At 34.7% G+C, this 25,979-nt stretch overlaps 3 protein-coding genes and 1 long non-coding RNA gene across 7 annotated transcripts in view; 3 read left to right on the forward strand and 1 right to left on the reverse strand.

The window, feature by feature from the left end:
• LOC116351511 (BAI1-associated protein 3-like) overlaps window positions 1–18,615 on the reverse strand; it is a 44,246-nt gene extending 25,631 nt beyond the window's left edge. The window contains exon 1 of one of the 2 annotated variants that reach the window (XM_031783627.1): window positions 17,840–18,615. The gene's annotated coding sequence lies outside the window, so the exon portion shown is untranslated. Of the gene's footprint in view, window positions 1–5,530; window positions 5,827–17,839 lie in introns of those variants that run through there. The other variant, XM_031783628.1, reaches the window with a different exon arrangement.
• Window positions 10,369–11,220, forward strand: LOC116351513. Its single transcript, XR_004202157.1, has 3 exons — window positions 10,369–10,491; window positions 10,590–10,681; window positions 10,785–11,220. It is a non-coding gene; the product is annotated as an uncharacterized LOC116351513 (long non-coding RNA).
• On the forward strand, window positions 12,008–14,636 carry LOC116351512. Its single transcript, XM_031783631.1, has 2 exons — window positions 12,008–12,674; window positions 14,212–14,636. Exons 1-2 carry the CDS (start codon window positions 12,032–12,034, stop codon window positions 14,247–14,249), a joined length of 681 nt encoding a protein of 226 aa, XP_031639491.1. The 5' UTR covers window positions 12,008–12,031; the 3' UTR covers window positions 14,250–14,636.
• A 5,500-nt stretch (window positions 18,616–24,115) lies between the features above and the next one.
• On the forward strand, window positions 24,116–25,797 carry LOC116351510 (probable maleylacetoacetate isomerase 2). Of its 3 annotated transcripts, none has more exons than XM_031783623.1 (4): window positions 24,116–24,379; window positions 24,731–25,001; window positions 25,077–25,407; window positions 25,479–25,797. In XM_031783623.1, the coding sequence occupies exons 1-4, from the start codon at window positions 24,356–24,358 to the stop codon at window positions 25,603–25,605; spliced, it is 753 nt and encodes a 250-aa protein (XP_031639483.1). In that variant the 5' UTR covers window positions 24,116–24,355; the 3' UTR covers window positions 25,606–25,797. The 3 variants fall into 3 exon arrangements, with proteins under 3 accessions (XP_031639483.1, XP_031639485.1, XP_031639484.1); XM_031783625.1 differs by having other exon boundaries at window positions 24,824–25,001; XM_031783624.1 differs by lacking the exon at window positions 24,116–24,379 and having other exon boundaries at window positions 24,661–25,001.
• The last annotated feature ends 182 nt before the right edge of the window (window positions 25,798–25,979 follow it).

Consider the following 25,979-nt stretch of genomic DNA (forward strand, 5'->3'; position numbering starts at 1 on the left):
AACGAATGATGAATGAGGAAAATCTCAACGAAAAATATGATTGACAGAATCAGCTGAAATGCGAAAAACTCATAAAGTACACTCTCTTGTGTGTGTTTTTTGCATCTAATTTGAAGGCAACATCGCCGACGATGACGACGACGATGACGACGATGAAACAGAAGAAGCATGAGTAGTTAATTATAATTGATGTGATTTATAAGGTGAAATTTTACAGCAAGACAGATGAAAATGGCTATACTCACGCACAGTAATATTTCTTGTTGATGTAAATTAAAGCGGAACGAGAGCGAGTGGAAGGAACAAAAAATGACCGTGTAAGGAATTAAGGAATTATGGGTCCATTTCTGTTAAGCATAAAATATAATAGCGCTCATTTGAAAAGTCGCTCAAAATATGATTAGATATTTTGCGTTTCATTAAATTATAAACAAAATCGCTAAATACTACGCAGTTAAATGAATTATTGACCCTTAATCTCACTCCATTTGCCAACAAAAAATGTAATGTTTTGTTGGGTGAGTTTTTTTGTTTCGTTCCTTCGCTTTTTTTTCGCTCGCAAAATTACTTGTTATTGTTCTTTGCTTTGTTTTTCGTATATATAATGTGGTGTATTTTTTAAGTGAAATTATATGCTCGACAAAACACAATTTTTAAATTCAAAAAACAAAAAAATTCTAAACATACAATAATATTCAACGGACCACAGCATCGAAAAGTTTTGCGAGCCAGAGCATAAGAAGTGACATTAAGAAATTTGAAATTATGAAATATGAAGAAAATAAAATTATACAACATTTCATTGATATTGAAGACGACATTGCGTCCTACTCATATTCCCTCAAGGCAAATAACAAATTCAGCATCAGCAGTAGAAATAATAACAATAACAGTACAAGAACGATATATTCAAGCATTGTGTGTAGTTGCGAATACGCTCGTATATGTTTGTATGAGTAATGTTTATGAGAAATTCCTCAAAGATGTTCTTTTCACCTGAATGACTTAAACATTATAATCATATATCATGACGAACTCATTATGTTTATATTGGGCAATACTCAAGCTGAAAGCTTGTCTCATGCTCTCATTTTTCTTTGGCCGTAAGCGTAATACGTTGTTTCCAAACATATACACATGCATGTGGAGGGTGGTAATTGTTAAGTGAAGCTTAAAAGACAGTCGAAACACACATTTTCTTTCATTTTCCCACTCTGTCATGTAGAAATGTTCGTTGCATGTACATTGTACAGTGTACAGGCATCAAGTCATATTTCTATGATTGTTCATCATAAGTGCCTTACATAATTCACAACTCGGCTCGTTTTTCTCGCTTATAAATGGAATGTAATCGTCAATATTCGTATATTTCACTTGAGCGTTAAGCTGACTCTCATCGAAGCTTTCTATCATTTGTTGATGATTTGCACTTCTGTTCCGTGTTGTTATATAGTTTTGTTGTGCATTTAATTACGCAGTAGTAAAAGCTGACTGTCTTTAGACCTCTTTTAAAGTTAGGTTTTGATGACACAACAGCAACCAGTCGGTTAAACAGTCAGTTAGTCGGCCATTTCAGTCGTTTGCCTCTCATCCATTCATCGTCATTGGAAAGAATAAATTGTGTTTTGTCTGCACGATGGATCTTGATCTATCGCCAATTATTTCTCATCGTCTGAGTGAATTGTGTCGAGTATGTACTTTGTATTAGTAGTAGTGGCAAATACCAGATTTTCGTTTTTGCTCCTCCAATCGACTGACAATCTCTTTGTTGTTATCCACTTTTATGAATTCCATCGATATTTGTTTGCCTTCTTGGCTTGAGCACAACTTGAGATGAATCTTGTGTATGAGAAAAGTGGTTTTTTCACCACTAAATGAACAGGTCGCCATTTCAACTGAAGATTTACGCGTTTTACATTTAAATATGCATTACACATGCTTGTCAATTGATGTGTGGAACTTTTTAATTTCATTTCGTCAAATTTTGTGGAATAATTTTATGAGATACATTGTATACATATATTATATCGTCACCGTGAACATATATGACGATGAAAGGCATATTCTATCGAAACCACCTCGAAAATGCTGCGTGAAATTGAGTTTTGCGTGAGCGTAAAATGTTTCTCGAAACGTTGCGTTTATTACACGTCAAATACACCGTAAGTATCATAATGTAAGCACGCCGCGTTCGATTTCCATAACATATGCCATACTATACTCAAGAAAACTAATTAAGTAAAGATTAGAAAAGCAAATTCTTGTCCCATAAATTATATGTCGTGTGCGTTTCGCATTGTTGCTAAAGCGAAAAATGTTTATATGATTCACATAATATGCGTGTGAATACATTCATCGGTTATAATGGTATTCGCTGACGATACAATATTCACAGTCGTGTTTCTCAATTGACGTGCGGGCTTTCATTGGAAAACGAATGAACTACACGCGACTTCACAGTGTACACAACATTTTACTACACGGTAGTGGATTTCTATTGTATGCAAAATGTTAAATGAGTGTATATATACATATATGACATTAAATCTTAATAAATGCTCATGAAAACTTTACGGTCGATTTTTTTTTTATTTCTTTTGTTGCTTTCTTCATTTTAGTTGTTTGGTGCGGCTGCTGTTTATGTTTTGTTGATATTGTGTTGTTAAAATTGTGCACTGTTACTGTGAATTGGTCAGGCGATGATTGTGTTAAACACGCATTTTCAGTTAGCCAAATGGCGTAACGTTATTAAAAAAAATATGCGTGAAAGTCGTCCAACAGCGCCGATAAAATAGCGTACATGAAAATCAATTTGTATAATCAACGATGGAAGGAAATCATGAAGACAAAATCCGACAGCATCAAAGCGGCTAATGTGATTTTGTTGAGCGAAAGCATTCTGTCGACTTTTTTTGCTCTTACTCATGCCGTCAGTCGTTATAGTAGCGTTTTTGTATGAATGTATGCTACCCGATTGCAAAATATAGTCCACGCAAAACGTGTTTAAAAGCATTTCAGTATATTTCCATTGTCGCTGTTGGAATTTTCATCCTGACAATGTATAACACGTATAATAACGTTGTGAGATTGTAATGATTTTTGTTGTTGGTCGGTGAAAAATGCGATGATATCGATGGCTTCTCGACACTTTACAAAATTCATTTATTGTTCGATTTAATGCGTTGTGAACTTTACGAATGGCTTCCACTCAGAGAACGTGGAAATTGCAACAACAAAAACAACAGCAATAGAGCGTCAGTATCGAGCACAAAGAAACTATTATGCTTAAACAATGAGAATGACAAAGAATGGATCAGAAAAACGAATACCGTGCTTTTTTTTCTGTTGATGATGTGGCTGCTATGATTCTACAATGCAAAATCCACACAATTTTTTTTTTGACAAAAGAAGGAAAAAAGTGCCAAGGCGATGACAACAGTATTCTTTCATCGATCAAATAGAGTCTTTGAAATCAAAAACTGTGACCATCGGTATAAGCATATGCTATATCCGCATCATTAGCGCATACACATATACATCATCAAAGCAATGAAATTGAGCGTTTTTCGCATTATTACTGCGTATGGAATGCCAGGCATGGCTCGAATGTGAATTAAGTTCCCAGAATTTTTGCTCTCATTTCGATCGTTGTATGAGAACGAGAAAGCGGCACCAATCATCATTATCGTTATCGTGTTCAAACCAATGTTTTTTTTTTTTGCATGATCAAAAAAGGGAATCGCCATCAAAGTATATTGTGCAGACTTCCAATTACGCATCCATTGAATGTTAATATAATTGAAAAATTCTTGGAATTGAATGGTTAAAATTAAACAAGGTCATAGTCATCGGTTTGTTTCCTTCTCTCATTTCTCACATTTTTGATAACAACAAGAAAAGTGGTTTGTTTTTGTTAGATATTGTGATTCTGTACATAAAATACTTGGCACAGATTGACAACATGTTTACAACTTTTTTTCCCCATTTTTCTTTTGTATTCCTTTTTATTATGAACACCAACTTTTGGCATTATATACATACACAAATTTTATCAAACGTTCAAATATGTGACATTTTAAAAGGAGCACTCATATGCTGTGAAAATTCGTACGAAATGAAATGCAGAGAAGAAGAGAGAAATAGAAAGATTTTTATGAGACTTTTCTTTTTACGACTCAATTTTCCTGTCATTCATACATGTAATCGTGTATATATTGATAAAGCCCATCGTACATTCAATTCATGCCTCGCCAATTTCCATTGAGGATTTATTTTGGCATTTTCTTTTCAAGTGGGAATTTTTTTTCTTATTTTTTTTGAAAAACTGAAATATGAAATTCAAAAATTATGCGCTCGAGAGCGTGATCATCCTTCATCATTGTGAATGCGATGCGTATGCTTTGGCAAAGATGTGCATAAAAAATGCACACACATCTCTTTCGCTCCTTCATCGGAATGATAGCAGCAAATAAGCCAATCGAGTATACATAATATATATGTAAGTGGTTTTTCTTTCGATTTGCTGCGAACGAATTTTCTTCGTTCATCGCAAAACATGGACATTTTGAAGCCACTCACACATACACTAGCACCGCGCTAAACCAACTAGACTCTCTCTTTCTTTTTTTTAAATTCTCGCCTCGGTAAAATTCGACTAAACACAAAGCTCAAAAAAAATAAATAAATTCAACTTCTTCACAAAGGTTTGGTTTGTGTGTTATAGTATAAGGCGAAGTATATGAGTAACACTGTCTATAAAAATATCCAGTTTTGCCCAAAAAATAGCAATGAAAAATATATGCATGTATATATATGTACGAACATATAAATAACCTTCACCTGAGGGTCTTTCTGATTGTGCGCCTCGTCGAATTCTATAAGTGCGTTTCTTTAAATTCCAATATTGCTTTGACGGGCTGTAACAATGTCAAAGTTGCTCGGTGTTCTTTTTTTAAATGTAAAAATAGACAAACATGATGACAAAAAAACAATATCACTCTTTGAATGGAGTGTTACTACGTATCGCTGGTTCAAAAGATGTGCGCAATTGTGTGCACTAGTGTGTGCAAACAAAGTTGCAAAGATTTTCTTCTCGAAGCCAACGTGCAAATTGACGTTTTTTGGAAAAGTAAACGATTGCATCGTACGTTGAGATGGCAATGTTTGACTTAGTTTTCATTTGGGCAAATTGCGCATCAATCAGTTTGTAATATACGAGTCAAATCACATTTACGTTGCATGCATGAATGTATGTAATTTAGTCTAGGATAATGACACTTCAAGAATGTATACACATGAAGAATTTCAATTTTGATGCATTTCCATTGCTTGGCGATTTGTGACTTTCTTCTACACTTAACTCGAATTTTTCTGCTGAAAATGTAGTTTTCTCGAGAGTATTCATCTCAATTTATAAATGTATCCAAAAAATGACCCTTCAGCACGTTCACACATACACGCACGCAATCAACGGTGGCCAAATCGTTTCACATGCAATGAAATAAAGTGAACGAAAGTTCGACATGCTTACCTGCCGCAGCTGCTACTGCTGTTGCTTTAATAGTCATTGGATATCCAACATTTGACCCAATAAATAAACTGTACTCAAATATTAATCGCATCAAAAGTATAATCGAATTTATTTCGGGTCTGAATGCGCTAACGACTCCATTTTGCTTCCAAACCGTTCCAAACAAAATAACAAATAACAGCCAATTAAGTAAATTCAGCTAACTTTTTGTTAGTTTAAAGCTATAACTTCATTAACTCGATGCTAACTCAGTAAGTGAGTGTGTGAGTAAGTGTATATATTCAGTGTTGAATTACTTCCGCCATTGAGCCAAAGTAAAGTGAAGGGAAGTGAACCGAACCGAGCCGAAAGCCGGACACGTTTACACAATGAAACCATATTCAGTACGATATAGTTGAATCTACAAAAGATTACCAAACATGTGACACTATTCACAATCCCATCAAAAATAACTTAGCATCGATTATAAAACCCAACCGACCCAATATATTTAAGCATAAATGGCCTTCTCACAGACGCTCAATATTCATCAGCCATATTCAGCATACGACATAGAAACTTCAAAATATGTGTATGAACCCTTGAACCTTGCCTTACACATGCAACATTGCGCAACATTTGACAAAGCCAAAAGCCCCAACGAACTAACTTGGAAAATGCTTTTTGTTCACAGATTGTGTTGTCAACTGTGCGTCTTTTCATTCTATCTCTCTGTCGCTCGTTCTTTGTGCAACCTCACGGCCGACTAAAGTTTTAATTATATTAAGAAATCATCGTCTCTAAATAAATCGATAATGCGAACATTTCGTTGTGTCGTTCAATGCATATAAAATATTCAAAAAGATTCCTTCATCTAGTACTCGTTTATTCTATAAACAAAAGCAATGTTAAACCTTTCTCATCGTATAATTTACATTTGCATTGTACTCCTTCAATGGAGCGAATAAAAAAGGTAAAGAGTTCACAGCCACCGCACACATTCGATTCCATTAAGTTTGTAAGTTGAGGGCAAACGAAGAAGCGAAAAAAACAACAGTTTTTTTTATAGTGCTGTCATTGCATTTAAACCACACACTTATCGAAAAATCTATATCAGGACAACTTTGTGATTGTACATTTCTTTTGTGGTCAACCAATGGCAGTTATGAACATTTTCAATTTTCATGCGCATTTTCAATTGCAAAAACCAAAATGCCCGAAATGGTTTGTTTTTTCATTTTCATGCTTTTAAGCGATCGTTGGTGTTGCTGCTTCTGCTATACAAAATATGCTATATAAAGTATCCCAATTTCTGGTCTATAATTGGCGTTTTTTTTGGGGGGGGAGAGAAAAAGTTTTCAAATGGTAAACTCTGTCCGAAACACATTTGTGTGGTACATTAAAGTTTTGCTGAATATTAAAATGAATATTTTATTGCAGTCATATTCGAAATTGTTTTTGGATACATTTTATGGGCGAAGGGCGCGATGTGTACGGCAAAACTAGCATTTTTTTGTCCAGCCAGAAGAATCATGGAAAGTCAATTATGGCCAGCTCGCCATGAATGTAGATTAGATGTCTGCGACACAATCCACCAGAAGGGTTGTGAATAAGCTTTTACTATTTCGAATTTCTTTTATGATTAGTTGACTCATTTAACTCTACGGATTTGGTTTTTGGAATGGTTGAAAACTGTAGTCGTCATTTAATGCCATAAATGTCATGGGACATTTCGGTTCTATACTGTACAACATAACACACACCGAACATTGACTTTTCTTATAAATTTTCGAGCAGCTATCAGCATATTTGAAATCACCTATAAATGCGTACACACGTATTATATGAGCAAAAGAAGTTAATTTCGTTAGACATGTTCGTTCGCGTAGGAAAATATATTTGCGAGAAAGGATAGCAGTAACGCACTCAAACACATAGCATATTGCAAAGTTGAAATGTGCGTACACATAGGGTGTATTGATAATGGTAAAAGTACGATATTTACATGCAAATAGATAATTTCTATAGTTAAAAATTTGTTATGCCATTTGAGCCGAAAAGATGGTCCGAATGTTTTTATGAACATTTTGGATTTTTCATTGAAATTGGCACTAAAATAGCAGCAAATGACTGATTTCTCACGTATGAATACGAATAAGAAAAGCTCCCAAAGTCGTAACTGGAGTTTCATTCACGTTAGAATGATAATAAACGGAAAAATATCCATTTGATACATATATCCGAGGTGGGAACCCTAAATTTTTTATAATAAGAATCATCTATTCACATCAATTTCCATTGGCTAGGGACATGTAAATTTGACACTTTTACATTTATCGATGCACCCTATCGTACATAATATGCATGCGATTCAATGAAATCAAACGAATGAATTGTGAAGCTGCAAAATGAAAATCATATTTATTGTTCTTTTGTTCATCGCAAAGCGCTTTACTTTATTTGATTATTGTGTATGGATGCGGATGTGTGTTTCTGTGTGAAGATCCCCCGATTTCACTTTCACATCAGTAGTTAAAAACAAAGCAAAAAAATAAAATAAAACAAGCATGTGCCTTTGCTACCAGTCGAAAAGTTACACTCAACATCACTTCGAGCTAATAACTAATACTCTCGCTGCTGGCCCCCAAAAATAATAATGTGTGGCGTTAAACAGTACTGTGCATGCATGCAAGTGATCCCCATTGGAGCAAAAATATTTTGCGTTTGTCGGTATAATTCTTGAAATAAGCGACAGAGAAAAAAAATGTATGGAACATCAACCATTACACACTTGGGGCAATGTTACATAGTTACAACACACAAATGTTTGGAAATTCTAGCCATCTATTTGCTTCCATTTCATTGTGGCGCACAGGGAGCACCGAATGGAAAGTACAAGGTTTTCGATAAAATAATGATTTAGTAAGGCGAACGCGAACCCATTCGCTACTATGTGAAACTAACAAACAAATAAAGAAAAATAAGCAATAAGTGTTTGAGCACAAGAGTGAGTGAGAGAGTACATGACGAAGACAAAAAAAAAAAACAAATAATCATCGCCAACCGCGCAATAGTTTGCAGTTCGCTGTAATTACACGGTGTTGGTAAATGCAATGTGTTTGCAAAATTCATTCGCTTCTCAATGCGTGGGGTGAAAGAATTAAAATCGCCCGTCAATCGTTAAGCTCAGCAAATACGAATGCCAAAACAAGTTATAATTACTACAACGAATGCACAATGGGTATTCCAATAAGCGATGCGAATTTCCTTTTTATGCGTACTGTGCAAATCTAGCCGTCCATTTAAGAGAAAAAGCAAATAAAAATAAGTAAGCGACAGCAAGAATGCGCGGACGAAATAAGTGTGATGAAAAACCAGATAAAGAAATGAGGGAATGAGAAGAATAGCATATTTTTCACATAACTTGGATATTGTGACCAGTTATGGTGAACTCAGTAACACTATCACCATCAGCTACCACCAATATCGATGCCAACTCCATCAAATCAAAACCAATACATATAAATATACAGTGCGTCGGACGTCGAACGCCATCGCATTCAATACAACAATAATAATACTTATTCCTTAATGGTATAACTACCGTCAATCTTGCTCAATTGAGCGTATTATATTTTTCCATTGGAAATATTATGCGAATAAAAAAATACACGCATTTGGTAATGACAGCGCGTCTAGGTACTCGGCACTCTTTACGATGTCTACATGGTACATATTTATATATAACTGGCTAATAAGAAGTGGCTAGAAGAAATACCAAATGCAAAAGGAAGGATAAAATAATCGTACTCAACACACAGAACGGAAATGGAGTAAAATCAAAACAATTCGGAAGTATTTTCAATTTCGATGAGCACACTTTTTTCCGTTTTGGCTAAGCTATTCTTTATTGCTTTAATCCATTTATGAGGAGGCGCGCGCGAGAAAGTACAAGCAAAAAATAACGAACAAAAATACATAGCCCATTCACTAAAAATCTCTTCATGATTTTTTTTCTCAAAGAAATTCGATTTCGGATTTCGAGAAAAAAAAACAAGAGAGAAAATGAATCATAGTTGAAGCATAGCCAACAAACAAAAATGTAATGTTTTTTAATTCATTTTAACGTTGAAAAATGTAATGTTTTGGCCCACTTTAGTGGTAATTTTTGAAAGAAAATTGTATGCAAAAGAGTTATATATTTCAATTGAATATTTCCATTTGTTTTATTTACTGGTGTGAGACTTGATGTCGGAATTGAACTTTAAAGCATTTTTATAAACAATAATCGCATCGCATACATAAACATTTCTCTTTTCGATTGTGTTTACATAAAACGTTTCGACAGACTCTGTGTGATAGCTATGTGTGTTCGTTGATTAACAGTATGCTTCGTAAGCAATAACAGCATTTGATACAACGTATTGATTATTCATATGCATTTCTGTCTACATAAACATTATGTATCACTCTGTGTATTCACTCAGATTTTTCTTAATTTGCTTGTGTCAGCAAAATTCAAATTTCAACCGAAAATCACATATCTTTCTTTGTTTATAATTTGACATTTCTCGCCGACGTTCATTTTGCTTGTTACTTCAAATGTGTACGGTGCATTGTGTTGATTAGTTTCAATCGTAACATTTCAGAAGGAGTTGTTTTGTAAATCAGAACACAATATATTCTGATGGTGAAATGAAAGTGACTAAATAAATCGTTTTCTTCGACAACACAAATAAAATCTCATTTTCATATCAAAACGTTTGAAAAACAGTTTCTGTTCATTTTCAAGATTGTGCTTCAAACCAAGAGTGCTATTATGCTATTTTACAAATAATATTTTCATACGGTGATTTACATTTCGATTTTGATCATCGGCCATTTTTAATAAACGTTTACTTTTGTCGATTCAACAATAATTCCCTATAAATTCGGGTGCATTTTTGAGGTGATTCCACAGTTTAGTAAAGAATTTCACAGCAGTAAGCGTCTCTTTGACCGCTCTATATTTGTATATATATTTTTCAAATGAAAAAGTGTTTTAATTAAATTTATGCAATTATTTAATCTCTCTCGCTAGCCTTGTGTTCCAATTGTCGACCATTGCATCGTGAATACAACATTTTCGAACGCGCTTTTTGTCATTTTGCAGTGAATGTGACAGTGTTGTTGGTAAGTACTCAAAAACGAACCATTTTTCTTGATTTTTTTTGAAGTGATCAATGGACTGTGTGTCATGAATTTGACAATTTTTTCGTGTTTTTTTTCTGAACAGATTTAATTTTCATTACAATGAAGAGGAGACGTGCAAAAATAAATTCAGCCTTTAAGAAAAATACGGCAAAATTGAACGACAATGAAGAGTTGCGATCGATAAAACTGTCAGCGCCTTCGGTATTCAAGTCTGAATATTCGGAAGCGCTAACAGAGCATTTTTTCCATAAATGCTACAATGGTACAGTAATATGCTACCTAGGTTCGACATTGTTTTTATATGTTGTCAACCTTGCAGCAGATAACGATGATCGGCAATATTTCATTGACAGTGATGGAAAAAATGTTATACGTGAGTGTTTCGTCGCCGTATCACGAGAAAATTTGGAAAATCCAAAACAACCGAAAATACCACGTGGATTCCTTGAAATGATTGCCGATGATCAATTTGAATGGCCAAGTAGGTACCAAATGGGCAACGCATTTGAATACTTGAATCAACAATATTTGTAAAATGTTACGACAAATTTGACAACGCATTTAGATAATATATTGGAGAACTTCTTGCAAATGATTCGCTATAAATTGAACGAAGACCCTAATCGGCTCATAAAATTTTGATGGCATTGACATAAGAAATGCAAAGAACAATCTTATGTTCAATCAAGATTGTACCGGAGGCGATCAACACCGAACGAACAAAATGAATGAGTTGTATGAACAAGTCGCCGTACGCTGTTTACCATCATTTCGCGAACGTTTGTCAATGATTGAATACATCGAGAAAAAGTGGTTTGAATCGTTGTGGTTTTTCATCTTCATTCAACGTGAAATAAGTATATTTTTGGAAGAGCATCACGATCTTGTGCAATTATGGCTACGACACCAACGCCATCCGCTTTTTTATTGCAAACCATCCAAGCCATTGCCACCAAAAATAAGAAATTTCACCGTCATACCGATATGTGACTCGCAGTTGAAACACATTAAATTCGATCAAGTTGATTTGATGAGCCTGCTGGCCCAATGGAAAGTTGTGCCGAAGATATTTAACAATGATCATGGAGGGCATAATATGTATAGCCTTAACTATTACAAGGAGAACGAAGATGAAGCATGGGCCATTTTGTTCAACATGGACAAAATCAACGAGATCAAGAAACCGAACCAACAGTTTCATCACATGATAGTCTGCGATAGCGTTTCCGCGTCGGTATTGTACAGAACACCAAAGCCTGAGATCGAGAATACGGAGCTGCATCGATAAAGAATCAAGCAAAAACTCGAGAACAATGGCATCGATTAACCATGGTGAAAGATGCAGTGGCTGCATATGCTCGGCGACGTTATGCACGGATTTCGTTTGACAAATACATCGGGTCACAAGGTGAGAAAGATTGGCTGGCGAAAGTAATAACAAAGAATGAGCCATCGCTTATAAACATCGGAGCAGTGGATATGGCACCCAATTCACCAATTGGCATAAAAAAGGGAAAACGATGCCCAGGTACACGGCATCTTCAATGCAGCGTTAAAAAACTTGGCCATTCAGATGTACACAAAGTGAATGAAGATTTCACATCTCAACACTGTGCGAATTGCCAGAAGAAATTCCCGATTCAAACAAAAAAATATCGATTCAAAGTGTGCCACTGTACTCGCGATGCACTAATACCACAAGAAATAGAACCGTATATCTCACTACCACGGTTAATTGTGACGAAGAAGAGTCAACGACGCAAAAAGAAAGATAGCTGCGTGAAGAAATTGATCGCAAGAGGCATCATGGATCCAGCAAATCAACCAGCAGAATTTCAACCAGGGCGATTAGAGTCAAAGAAAATGTACTTTCTGAAAAACTGGCTACTAAACTCTGTGAATGCATTCAAATGGGAGGCGACGCTGATAAATATCCGGAACAACAACAACAACAGCAACATCAAAAACGATTTTGCACCGTTTGGCATCGAGACATTGTTGCGGCTACGAGGGTTGCTCCATAATTTTTTTTAAAATGGTACTTATAGTGTTGCCCGATGTAAACCATTGTCATATTCGTAAAGTTTGATGTTTTGGTATGTATTCGTGCCCTGAACCTTTTGTCGTACGAACGCTATTTGTATTGTTTACAGTGACTGGTAAACTGCGACTCAACGAAAAAATGAATTTTACACGTGAAGATTTTCGTAAAATGATTTACTACGATTTTCGTAAATTATCTCAACAACAGTGTTTCGATCGACTTCATTTGGCCTTTGGCAATGAAGCACCAACCCTTCAGACAATTTATAACTGGTACCGAGAATTCCGTTGCGGTCGTAGTTCGCTCAAAGACGAGTTTCATACAGGTCGTCCAAAATCGGCTGTTGTGCCACAAAACATCGATGCTGTCAGAAAACTGATTATGGAAGATCGTCATGTGACCTACCGTGAGATTGAGGCATCTTTGGGCATTTCATCTCACAGCATACATACAATTTTGCATGAACATTTAGCCGTAAAAAAGATTTGCTCTCGTTGGATCCCACATAAATTGACCGATGAACAAAAAATGGCTCGTGTGAGTTGGTGTAAAGAAATGCTCAAGAAATTCAATCGTGGTGCTTCAAAAGACGTTAATAAAATCGTCACTGGTGACGAATCGTGGATATATGCCTATGAGCCCGAAACGAAACAGCAGTCGACTGTATGGGTCTTCCAAAATGAAGATAACCCAACGAAAGTTGTTCGAGCAAGAAGCACTTCGAAGCGAATGGTCGCCTGTTTTTTCGGGAGAAGTGGTCATGTGGCAACCGTTCCACTAGAGGATCGTAAGACCGTCAATTCTGATTGGTATACCACCATTTGTTTGCCCGAAGTGTTTGGTGAAATAAGAAAAAACAACCACCGTCGCAAAATAATTCTTCATCACGATAATGCGAGCTCTCACACATCTTTTCAAACTACTCGATTTTTGACCGGTCAAAACATCGAACTGATGGGTCATCCACCGTACAGTCCTGACCTGGCACCCAATGACTTTTTTTTGTTCCCAAGCGTGAAGAAAAAACTACGTGGTCAACGATTTTCGACACCAGAAGAAGCAGTTGAAGCGTTCAAAACACACGTTTTGGAGATATCAGTTTCGGAGTGGCACGAATGCTATGACAAATGGTTTCATCGAATGCAAAAGTGTATCGATCATCTCGGGGAATATTTTGAAAAACAATAAAACCATTTTCGACAAAAAACAACTGTGTTATATATGTTTTTAAAAAAAATTATGGAGCAACCCTCGTAGATGCATCATGTACAAAGGTAAACACTGTAATTTATTTGGTATATTTTCCAATAATTTAAATTGCCTCTTATTAATTACAGGTCTTTGTTACATATTCAATTTGGAAATGCACAACTCGTATGTCAGAGCACCAGCACCTCCAAGACCACCATTGCGTAGAGGACAACCAGCACGCAGAAGAGCCAATGCAAACGTTGTTCCAGATCAATGATTAAGCAGCGTCGAAATCAAAAAGAAAAAATATAATAACTCTGGTAGTTAGTAGCAAAGCTTGTATTTTGTGGCTTTGGTGATTGTGTATAGTACACATTGTCTAAATGTGTAATTGTACACAGTTCAGTACAGATTTATCTGTAGGTAAGTATTATTTTATCAAATGTTAAAAATGAATTTAATTTGGATGTGGCGCTCAGTTAAATAACATTCGAAAAAAATCCATTTTCGCCGATAGAAATATGGCTCTATAGATTTTAGCTAACTTTTTCTTTCTCCTTCTTTTTCTTCCACTGGTGACGTTGAAAATGACTGAAACTACACACAAATCCGGCCACAAAATTGACCGTCAACATATGCCCGATAATGGATGAATTTGCCCCAACAATTGTTTATTGATATAGCCATTGATATTGTTGTATAGATACGTACGCACTCAAAGATTCGATTTTTGCTGTTTCTGGTATGGTTCGAAAAATAAAATGTATTGCATATCTCGCACGCCTTCAATCAACGGATCCAATGCAGTCCGTTGCCGCCTTTGCCATCTAGGTCATTTATGATTATTGATATGAGTCAAGTAATTAACGAGGTCTGTTGAACGTTGTCGAAACAAAAAAAAACGCACACAAAACACATTCAAACGGAGAGTTTAAAAGAGTCGAAATGAAATGGAATTATGATTCAGTCACTCCTTTTTCATATCTTGCCTGTTAATTCTATGAAAACGAATCAACAACTAACAATTTCGAGGCTATTTCCCGGGAATCGAATTGAATACTACATTGAAACCCATAAAATAACAAGCAAAATCAAACAAAACAAACTAGAAGTAATACGATTTGAACACAATTCCATTAAAGCGTCAGAGCTCTAATTAACTATATTAAGGATTTCAAAATGTGAAGACTCTCTTAATGGTAGGTGGCTGTTTCTGGTTTCCTTGATTCTTTATGCCTTTCTTCTCCCTTCGTCGATTATTATTTCTTCTTTTTTAATAATTGAAAGCGTATTTGTTGCCTGATTATTTTTTTTTTATATTTGTTGATAAAAATGCATGCTCACGATAATAAAAACTGATTCGCTTTATTTCGTGTGTTTTTTTAAACATGGTACTTGTCCTTTATGATACTGATTTGAACGCAAAATTATTTTTGAAAGCAAACGGCTGTAAAAACTTATTGTGACATACACATAAATATGAGTGTGTTAAGTACACGAGTAAAGAAAAACACGAACATAAAAAATTCCATCTCACTATTAGCATACGTTGGTACAACAAGAACCACAACAACAGCACAAGTGTCAGAATATTCAGGCACCTTTAGGTGCCTATAGGCTGTCGATGGTCTTTTACAACAGTGATATATGGATATATTATGCATACTGCGGCGACATAAATGATGTCGATAAAACTGGATTTGATTTAACTTGCAATGGTATCCATTTCATTTCGCTTAATTATTTGAAAATTAATGGGAAAAAAAAGAAGAAGAAGAGGAAGTAGCAAGACCCGCTGTGCTTTCACTCATTGTACTCATCGCAATCAAGGCTTGAAACGAGGCACATCATTTGAACTGTTACTTATTATTCTTTCTGTCTTCGTAGCTTGTTACAATGGAATACATCAATTTTGTGTAACACATTCTATTTTTCATGTGTTTTCCACACATCCATTTTTCGCGAGCTTGAATACAATTTTCTTGTTCCGTTGTGCTATCTCTTTACACTTTATCGGTTTTCTTTGTCTCCATTTTCTCTTAAATAAGTTAGGTGAAGATGAAATTCAGGTGCGGAGCTTGTATGAGAGCACGCTAATTTGTTTATAAATAAAATTAGAAGCGTTCGAAAAGTGAAACACTTGTATTTACATGACAGAGCACCGTATGCGATATTGCTGTGAGTCTTTTGTATTCATTAAAACATGGATTTATTCGTTATAACGTTGTCATTCATTAATTCTCAAGTTCATCGTGTTATCCATGGTCGTGTATGTGTATGTGTGCACAATGTACATTCCTTTGGTGATTAATCATGTTTTTCACCTTTTTTTAATACAATATATTCGAGCATATGCGTATGCTGTCGTGTATGTGTCAAGCAGTCACTAGCAGTGGTTATCGTTTTTCGGCTGGCGCTTTGAAGTGTACCAAGATTGGCTTCATTTTGGCCAAAATGGTGAGGCGGACAATCTATATAAATAAAATTGGGAAAGACGGAAGAAAATGGCTCTTCATGCACATTTATATTACTCAAACCATTAACGAAACGCTATAATTTATAATGAAACAATCAAAACATTCAAATGTAGACGGTAAGCCAAAAAGTACATACAATCAAAACAGAGACAAACAATGTTGTGAAAATCACATCAGGCCTTTATTTACCCCATCCATGCTGACACGATAAAGCCGTGCAAATCACAAGCTCAGATCAATGAATGAGTATACGGTTTGTTCGTTCTCTTTTCAGTCTAAATGAAAATTGTCCAGATACGCAGCGATGAATCAACATGTAGAAAAATATGTATATATATTTGATGAGATGTAGTGCCTCTGATGGTGCTGAACTATGCCACCCAAAATTGGAATTCTTGGTAATTTTGATATTAGGATTTGATATGAATGTGTCTGTGTGTGATTATTCCAATCAATATGTTAAAATCCATTTCATTTTGTTCGTGATTTTGGCTGTTTTCGTTCATTGAACGCCCAAGTGATTTAGTTGTGTGTGTGCGGGCGAGCGTATGTGTGTGTGTGTGTTTATGATGAGAACAAAAGACTGAATAAAAAAAAATTATCACATTATTTTTCAGTGCAGCAGCAAAAAAACCGAATCAGTATTTCATCAATTGCCAATTTTTTTAACGTAAAAGCGACGGGGGAAGGTACGTCGGCGTTTTATGTCTAACCGTCATCAATGTGAATACAATAAACTAAGTATCATTTCCTCGATCAACATTGAAATTTCAAATTAATTCCGTACACATACAATTTGTTGTTATTGTTGTTGTTTCGCAAGTGAAATCACCTTGGGCTCAGATGGCAAACGAATACAATGACAACCGAGATCCGACCGAAACTTCGATCATGTATACAATATTCTTTGTCAGCCATTGTTTTGTTTGGCATCCCATTTTCCATATTTAATTTACATCATATGGCGCCATATTCGATTGGTTTTTGGCTGCAACAACGTCAATTTAATTTCGTTTATCGATTTAATTTCAACGACAAAAACTTTTGAACGAAATTTAAAATCTACCGCATAAGACAAGTAAACAGAAAGACATTCTATAGGATGCCAAAGACATGCTTTGGCAAGAGACACATGAGTGACAAGAAGCATAGAATATACAAAAATGTATAAAGATTTATATAGATATATAGATTTGCGGGCATAGAAACTCTACTGGATAACTTTGTGGAAAACGAAAAGAAAAACAAAATTGTTGCTTACAAAACAGTGAAAACAATTAAAATGTGCGAGTCTATTTTGAAAATCACATCTCATTATTGAAGATTTTCATGCGCTCAATAATAATAACAACAGTTATAGTAAAAACAATAATGATAATACAACACACCACGATATAGAAACATTGCCATTTCAAATTTACATACCAATACCAATTATTTATTTATTCGCTGTGTGTGTGTTTATTTATTTGTTTTCCTTGAGAATCGAAACACCTTCGAATACTTTTCTTGTCCAAAATACCATACACATTTCTCTCGCGCAAACACTCTCTATCTGCCTTAGCCAAGCGATGAATTTTTTTTATCACAAAAGCACATTGTTTTGAAAATTGAAAACGGATGAGCATCGGCTCAAACTCTGCTAAATACAGATACACACTATGATATACAATTTTTTTTTTAATGCTGAAGATTAATTCACCACGCGCATTATTTTTAATCTTTTCGTCTCTTGCTTACTTTGTTTTCTCGTTCGGTTTTGTTTTCGTTCTTTTTAAATGTTTTATTTTTTACGATTTTTTATTAATGCTATTTTGCGTAATTCGCGAAAAATTGATAACGATATTGTTTGTATATAATTCGTTTTTTTTCATCTATTTGATTGAAATTTATACACAATGTGCTTTCATTTTGTGTTGGTGTTTGTTTCACAAAAATAAATTTGAGTACTTGATAAATTCATTCCTATTCAGATTGACACCAAGCGTTTTTTTTTCGTGTGTTTATATGTCGACGAACGAAAAATAAAATTAAATGAAATGAAGGAAAACAGTTTAGTGTACGTTACTCTAATTTACTCTTCTATCTGTCTTTTTTTCTGTTTCTAATAGTCTTTTCCCTTTTCTGTTTGATTATCGCGAATGGAAAATGTATTTATGTATGGATATGAAATGTATTCAGTATTTGCTTGCGATCCCGAACACAGCTCGATAAGAACTGAAATCAGAGCGCATATTTTTGTGTGTTTTCTAAAAGGGGCAGAAAATTCTTCGTTCAACTTCAGTCACGTAGTACGCGCTATATGTTGACGCACTGATAAAAAAGCAAAAAAACAACTTACCATTCTCCCTATCTCTCTCTCTCTCCCTCTCTTACACTCTCTAGTCTTACACTCACTCTCTCTCTCTCTCTCTCTCTCTCTCTCTCTCTCTCTCTCTCTCTGTGGTGCGATAAGGAATATTGGAGAGCTTTTACGTGTGTTGTGATAATATTAAGCTCGAGTTGGACGAGCGCGTTATAGTACGTACGATGATATTAAGTGACATTTAGCTCAACAAATGTGTTTGTGTGTGAGAGAAAGAAAATGTCCAAAAGCAATGTAAAAAAATGAGATAGCTTTAGATTGGAGATGTGGTCGGAATATCGTTTTGAAGCTTTTAGTGGAATATGGATAAAATGAGCTTGCTGCGTACAACAATGTTTCTGTTACGCAGGGGAAAATTGTTGCAACATTTTGTCGCTTCATAATCACTGTAGCTTTTCCAATTTCTAATATTGCTTCGGTACGAACGGGTTCGGCATTTACAATATACTAGACGAGTGTGTATGGTGTTTACATTCGAAACGCCTCACATATTTCGGAACCAAAAAAAGTAGCACCAGAACACTTCATACATTGTACACACTACACACATCGTTTGAGAAATACGTGTTAAATACTTGACTGATAATAGTCTTTGTTTTTATTTTTCATTCTCAATTCTCTCATTCTCTCCATTTTACCGTCGAATAATGAATGAATGACAATTTATCGAAGCAGAGAAGACAGAGCCTTTTTGATGAATCGAACACAGTAGATAAAGAGACAGAAAAATATAATATACCATCGAGAAATTTTTTTCGCTTGGGACGTTCCGTTGTCAATATTTACATCTAATGAATATTGAATTCCCCTAACTCAATTATCCTCTTTGTTTGTGAAATTATCCTTTGTAAACTCGAACGCTCGATAATACAGAACGAAAGTTTAAAATTCGACAATATTTCAACATGGCCAGCAATAGAAAAAATGTCAAAGAGAAGTGATTATGCGAGCGAAAAAACACAATGACGCGAACATTGCAAACATAATTCAAAATGAATATAGTATAATATAGAATTTTACATTGTTAAGGTGCCGGATGCATTAGAAGTCACGTGTTTCATTCTTTTGTTACAACATATTTCGATTCCCATTGTTGAAGATTTAATATTTTTGAAAGACGAAGAGTGAGATAGAGACAGCAAAAAGATTAAACATGATGAACGAAAAACAAGCACAAACGTCACTTTTCCTCAACTAGAATTTATGATTGATTTGAATAGGTTTCTTTCAATTCTTCTGAATGCTTTCGAAATTCCGAACTGATGCTCATTGTTTGACGGTTTTGGAACAAATTTTATGCTTGTCAACCTAATTCTTGAGAAGGATTGAAGAAAACAACACAAATACACACATAAACTCTTTCACAACATAATAATCACTATGTGAATATGATAAGCGAAATTGAGCATTTCATCATCACATCCTCTTTGTATTGTCATCAACATACAAAACACCGATATGTAGGTACCAAATGAATCCATCACACTTTTGCGATGAATGATTTTTATGTAAATTATTGTGATTCTTCATCAATATCAGAATGAAGAATTTACAGTTGGCAGAAGGGGGAGAAAAACCAACAAAAACCACTAGCCGTGAACAGACATTATAATGAGATATTTTCAGCCAGATGAATCAGCTCAGCCAGATATCGTCAGGAGCTGAAATGGAGTGAAAACAGTAAAAAATTGATTGTTATAGTGATTGTAGCCATAACAATCTATTCTAGTGTTTTCACTAAATTTCAGCTCCTGACGATATCTGACTCATTATAATGTCGTGAATGAAGAAAAAAAAAACCAATAAACAAACAATAGTAATCAACATTTCAAAAACTTATGTAATGCTACTATTAATTCAGGCATCAACAATTAAAATCGTTGAAATTGATTGCTGATTACATATTGCATCAAAAAGCACATTTGCATTCATCACATGCGACAATAATTAAACATTATTGTGCATTTCAAACGAACCGAGTAAAATATTCAAAACGGTTATAAACAATCTGTGTATATGTGTGTGTGTCAGACATTATATTGAGATATTTTCAGGCAGATGATTCAACTCAGTAAGCTAACGTCAGGCGATGTAATGAAGCGAAGACAATAGGAGTGATTTTTATTGTGATGGACACAATGGAATGGAGTTTAAAGAATAACTTCTATTGTGTTCACTTCATTTCGGCGCCTGACGTTAACTTCCTGAACTGAATCAGCTGCCTGAAAATATCTCAATATAATGGTTTGGTGTGTGTTTAATAAAAAAAAATATGTCACTATTATCACATGTCTTTGTGATCACGCGTATGCTAATTAACTTCAACTGTAATCAGAACAATAAAACGAAAAAAAACTAATCAAAGCTGTTGCATGCATTTCATCAGGGGAATTGTAGTAAATGGCACAATATATGGTTTGGTGACATATAAAAGCATTGTACGATACAACACATTTTGTGCTAGCGATCGTTGTCTTTCATTATCTGTAATATGGTAATTTGTTGGTTAGAATATCAATTCAACAGATAGTTATTACATAATTTTAAAGTTTTCAAACATAAACCAGTAAATGAAAATCGAAATTCCGTATTATATTAAAAAGTGGAAATGCAATCGATGTCGAACGACATTTATTATGATAATTACAATCATCATAAACTATTCATAAATTTGGAAATTTGAACAGAACTGAGTACGTAGGCGACTATTTAAGTTTCTTCAATATGTATGTTTTAGTATTGCCCGATGCAAACCATTGTCATATTCGTGAAGTTGGACATTTTTCATGACCATTTGACTTAACAGGACGAATTTTTGTTTTGTGATATGGCGACGACAGCAGCTTAAACATGACACTCCAAAAAGTACACTTTTTTGAATATGCACCTAATTTCAAGTACGAAAAATATATTGTATCCAACTGTTTTTAGTCTCTGGTGGACAGAGTGGTCCCGAATAATTCGTACACGGAGTATTGTGCATCAATTCCATCTTTTGGGTAATCAAATAGTCGACTGTTTGATGGGCTTCTTTTTGCCATGTTTTGGGATTATAAGTTTCAGAGTTTTGGTCTCCATATTCCCGTGATGACTTTTGACAATCAAATGGTTGTGTACTATTCAGCATTGAAGGACCTTTCATCCTCTAAAGGCATGGTAGCAACATGACACATAACACTGTAAAATAATGAGGTCCGATTTTCCCTATCATTTCACAAACGAACAACTTTTGTTCGATTGTGTTCATGTTTGAAGACTCAGAGAGTCAACCAAGTTTTTGTTTCAGGTCCAAACTACTGGAATCATGTCTTGGCTTCTATTGCGATCGTATAGACGTGTTTTTATTATCCTATGTCAAATTGGTTATGATTTTTTGGATGTGATTAAAATCAATCGATTTTTGAGCAACTGTGGGTTGACACGTAAAGATTTATTTTTTTCATGTTGTAATTCATGGAAGAACCAAATGATTGGAGTCTCTGTGATCCTTGGGCATACCACAATTTAACTGTAAAAGAAACTTCGATCCTAACTCAATCGGCACCAAAGTTTTTCTCGATGACATCAATTTTCGAAGGACCATCGCGCAATTGATCACTGTAGCGAGCACCATGACGATGGGATTCAGTGAACCAGTTGTATACAGTGGCAAGGCATGGTACTTCCTTCCCATACCCCGACTTGAGTCGGAAGTAATACTGTTGAGCAGGCAGCTCTTTTTGAAAACTTATGAGAAATAATCTTTTTTGTAAATTTCATTTTTTTGCGAAGTTGACCTTTTCCAACTGACACCGTGGCCATACCACAAAACTAAAATTCGTCCTGTTAAGTCAAATGGTCATGAAAAATGTCCAACTTTACGAATATGACAATGGTTTGCATCGGGCAATACTAAAACATACATATTGAAGAAACTTAAATAGTCGCCCTCGTATAAACCAAATCTATTAAAAATTTATATTTCATGAAATGAAATGTGTGATCGCTAAAAAAAATGGCACGGAAATTGAAAACAAACACTTTTTCGAAAATTGGATTGGTTTTTTTGTCCTTGTGTATATCGTCCACATATTGGTGCAATACATGCACACCGCTTTTTTATCTCTTTTAATTTGATAGTCATAATTGTATGCATACTCAATGAAGTGTTGAAGTTTCATATATGATGTGCCATGGAAAGTGGCCGATGTGATATTAAATAAATGCGTTCAACCACAAACACCGGAAAAAACATATGTATATTTAGTCATAAAACCGCATGCTAATTATTCACAAGTAAAGCCAAAATGCACACACTTTAACATTAATTTCGAAAAATTGAGATTCGTATTCTGTCAATGATAATTATAGTACGTTCGAAGAGTGTCGCATTGCATTTCGATGAAATAGAAATTGAAAATTTGATTTTAAACTGACATAAATGCCTCTTGATTTGAAGCATATTCGCCAAAGTGGTAAAACAGAGAAATTCTCTCAAATATTCATGTGCGTTTGCCTACCGTTTCGAATTTAAAATCGATAAATGGTGGTAAAACGAAAATCAATTTCCTATTTTCAAAAGAGAATATTGAATGGAACGTTTCCTTGTCTTAAATGGTAACCAATACATGATTTGCAATTGAATGTATGTTGAACAGTCGTTCTCAATGGATTCGATAATTAGCATATCTTATATGAACTGCTTTTCATGCATAAAACTAATTCAATAGAATGGGATACAGTGTAATTTTCGGATCTTGCACATTAATGTAAATTATACAATACATGTGCAACAAGTATAGTTTAACATTCATTCAGCTATGAATTTCAATAGTTGGCCTTGATACATGTTTCATACGTTGGTAGTAAAATGTGTGCGTGTTTGTTTGTTTTTTCTTTGGCTTTCCATTTTTATTCGACATTTAATACCGTTTTAAGCTCGAAACATTCGTGGAAAAATGGAATACATGAACATTTTCCGTTCCGTAGAAACTGTTGCTAGGATTTTTGAAGGGATAAATAAGGATAATAGATTGTAATTCACAATTTGAAACATAGATGGCCTTGTCTTTATTATCATTTTGTGGTAACTTTGCAAACAATTCTAGAACTAGCGCGTTGGAAATATAAATAAGTTAAGATTATAATATGATAAGATTTAATTGAAAGAAAAAAGAAAATAAAGTGAAAAATGTAAATTTTATGTGAACAAGTTTTTTTTGTTGCCGAATATTCATAACTGTCTTCATAACCAATGCATATGGGTTTGTGTATTGAATAAGCTTAGCATATGCACACATCAATCACAATACACTGATACTGACGACACGAATACCAACCTAAAGAAACAGCGACGTGCAACACAACAGCCGACAAGCGCCTCAAATGACAGTCTGAATCGCACATTTTTTTTTAATATAGATTGAATTTATTTTATAAAAAAAAAAACCACAGCAACAATCATCCGAAAATAAAAACGGCAAAATAGAAACGAGAAAAAGAAACAACGACAATCGAAAATCATAGATTGACATTTTTTCGTTACTGCTTTAAAAATAAACGGCCTCAAAATTAATTACTCAAAGTATCATAACGCTATGTCGTTATCGACAATAGCGAAGGTTTGTTTAGTGTTGTTTCCCATCCATATTCGTGATTGGTTTGTTTTTGATTAGAATATTCATTCGGATCGAACAGTGTGTGGTATATTTGATTATGCATTATTGTACCTGTTTTGATTTGCTTACGTTGATTTAGTATCCAGTTGTGAGCTGAAAACCGGCTTTTTCCTCTTCATTTTTTTTTCTCTAGATATTTTGTTTTTTATTTAATTTCGTTGGATCGTAAATGATGTTGATATTTGATGTTTTACATTTTTGTTCATTTACATCCAAATTATTGTTTCATATCTCTGAATCGTTGTAGATGATTTCAGTGACAAGTTGTGCCTCATTTTGTTCGTATCATTCTAGAATTTGCTTTTTAATAATTTGCCAAACTCTCGTTTTTTGAGCAAAATGTCTAAAATCGAATTGGCTTCTTCAACTTCATGTTCTTCCTCGCAGCCTGTTCTTTACTCGTACTGGAGAAGTTCGTGTTCGTGGCGTGTTCGCATCGCACTTAATCTGAAGGAAATACCGTATGATATAAAGGCGATTAGCCTTATCAAATCAGGTGGCGAACAACATTGCAATGAGTATCGTGAAGTCAATCCAATGGAACAAGTTCCAGCATTACAAATTGGTATGAATTTGATTCGTTAAATTTAGCATGTCCATACGTTCATACATGTTATTTGTTTTATTTTATAAATTCTAGATGGGCACACACTTGTTGAGAGTGTTGCGATTATGCATTATCTAGAAGAAACACGACCGCAACGGCCACTTTTACCGCAGGATGTACATAAGCGATGCAAAGTGCGGGAAATATGCGAAGTTATTACATCCGGCATTCAACCGCTACAGAATCTTATCGTTTTAATCCACGTAGGCGAAGAAAAGAAAAAAGAATGGGCACAACATTGGATAACACGCGGTTTTCGTGCTATCGAAAAGTTACTCTCCACTTCAGCTGGTAAATTTTGTGTCGGCGATGATATTTCGATGGCTGATTGCTGTTTAGTGCCACAAGTGTTCAATGCTCGAAGGTATGTGTTGATCATCTTCTTTTTTGTTGTTTTTTTTTTTTTTTTGTTAAATGTAATTTGTTTAAATTTAGATTCCACGTAGACCTGCGTCCTTACCCAATCATATTACGTATTGATCGAGAGCTGGAAAGTCATCCAGCCTTCCGAGCAGCTCATCCTTCAAATCAACCAGATTGTCCGCCCGAAGCAGCCAAATAATCAACAATCATTCAACCACGTTGCAAACGAAATGAAACAAACGCAAAAGAAAAAACAATCGAACATTCTATCATTCCATTATGTCGATTTTACTTTTACCATTACTTTTTTCCCATAAAAACGGAACGAGATAATTTCGTGTCTAATTACTTATTCACCTTAATATATTCTTTACTAATTATATTCTTTTTATATAGCTGTTTTTTTTCGTTTTGGTTGTCCATCTTTTGGCTAGCTTCAAAAAGCAGAAAGGAGTTTTTGCAAGTTTGACAATTTTCATCGCTATAAGTGATACAAGTCATTAACTTTACCTTTCATCAAAATCGATTTTATTCCAAAATTATTTTTACCTTATTTTTCTTTCATAAAAATAC

This window comes from Contarinia nasturtii, unplaced genomic scaffold (genome assembly GCF_009176525.2).
Source record: "Contarinia nasturtii isolate CC-2019 unplaced genomic scaffold, AAFC_CNas_1.1 Cnas_scaffold_5584, whole genome shotgun sequence".
Lineage (NCBI taxonomy): Eukaryota > Metazoa > Arthropoda > Insecta > Diptera > Cecidomyiidae > Contarinia > Contarinia nasturtii.

Excerpts from the sequence above, each read along its gene's own strand:
- LOC116351510 (XM_031783623.1), top strand. The coding sequence starts at position 24,356 with ATGTCGTTATCGACAATAGCGAAG. Across the intron at positions 24,380-24,730 it reads CGTTATCGACAATAGCGAAG|AATTTGCTTTTTAATAATTT; the intron begins GTTTGTTTAGTG and ends GTATCATTCTAG. Across the intron at positions 25,002-25,076 it reads AGTTCCAGCATTACAAATTG|ATGGGCACACACTTGTTGAG; the intron begins GTATGAATTTGA and ends TATAAATTCTAG.
- LOC116351512 (XM_031783631.1), top strand. The coding sequence starts at position 12,032 with ATGGTGAAAGATGCAGTGGCTGCATATGCTCGGCGACGTTATGCACGG. Across the intron at positions 12,675-14,211 it reads CAGCAACATCAAAAACGATT|TGATTAAGCAGCGTCGAAAT; the intron begins TTGCACCGTTTG and ends GTTCCAGATCAA.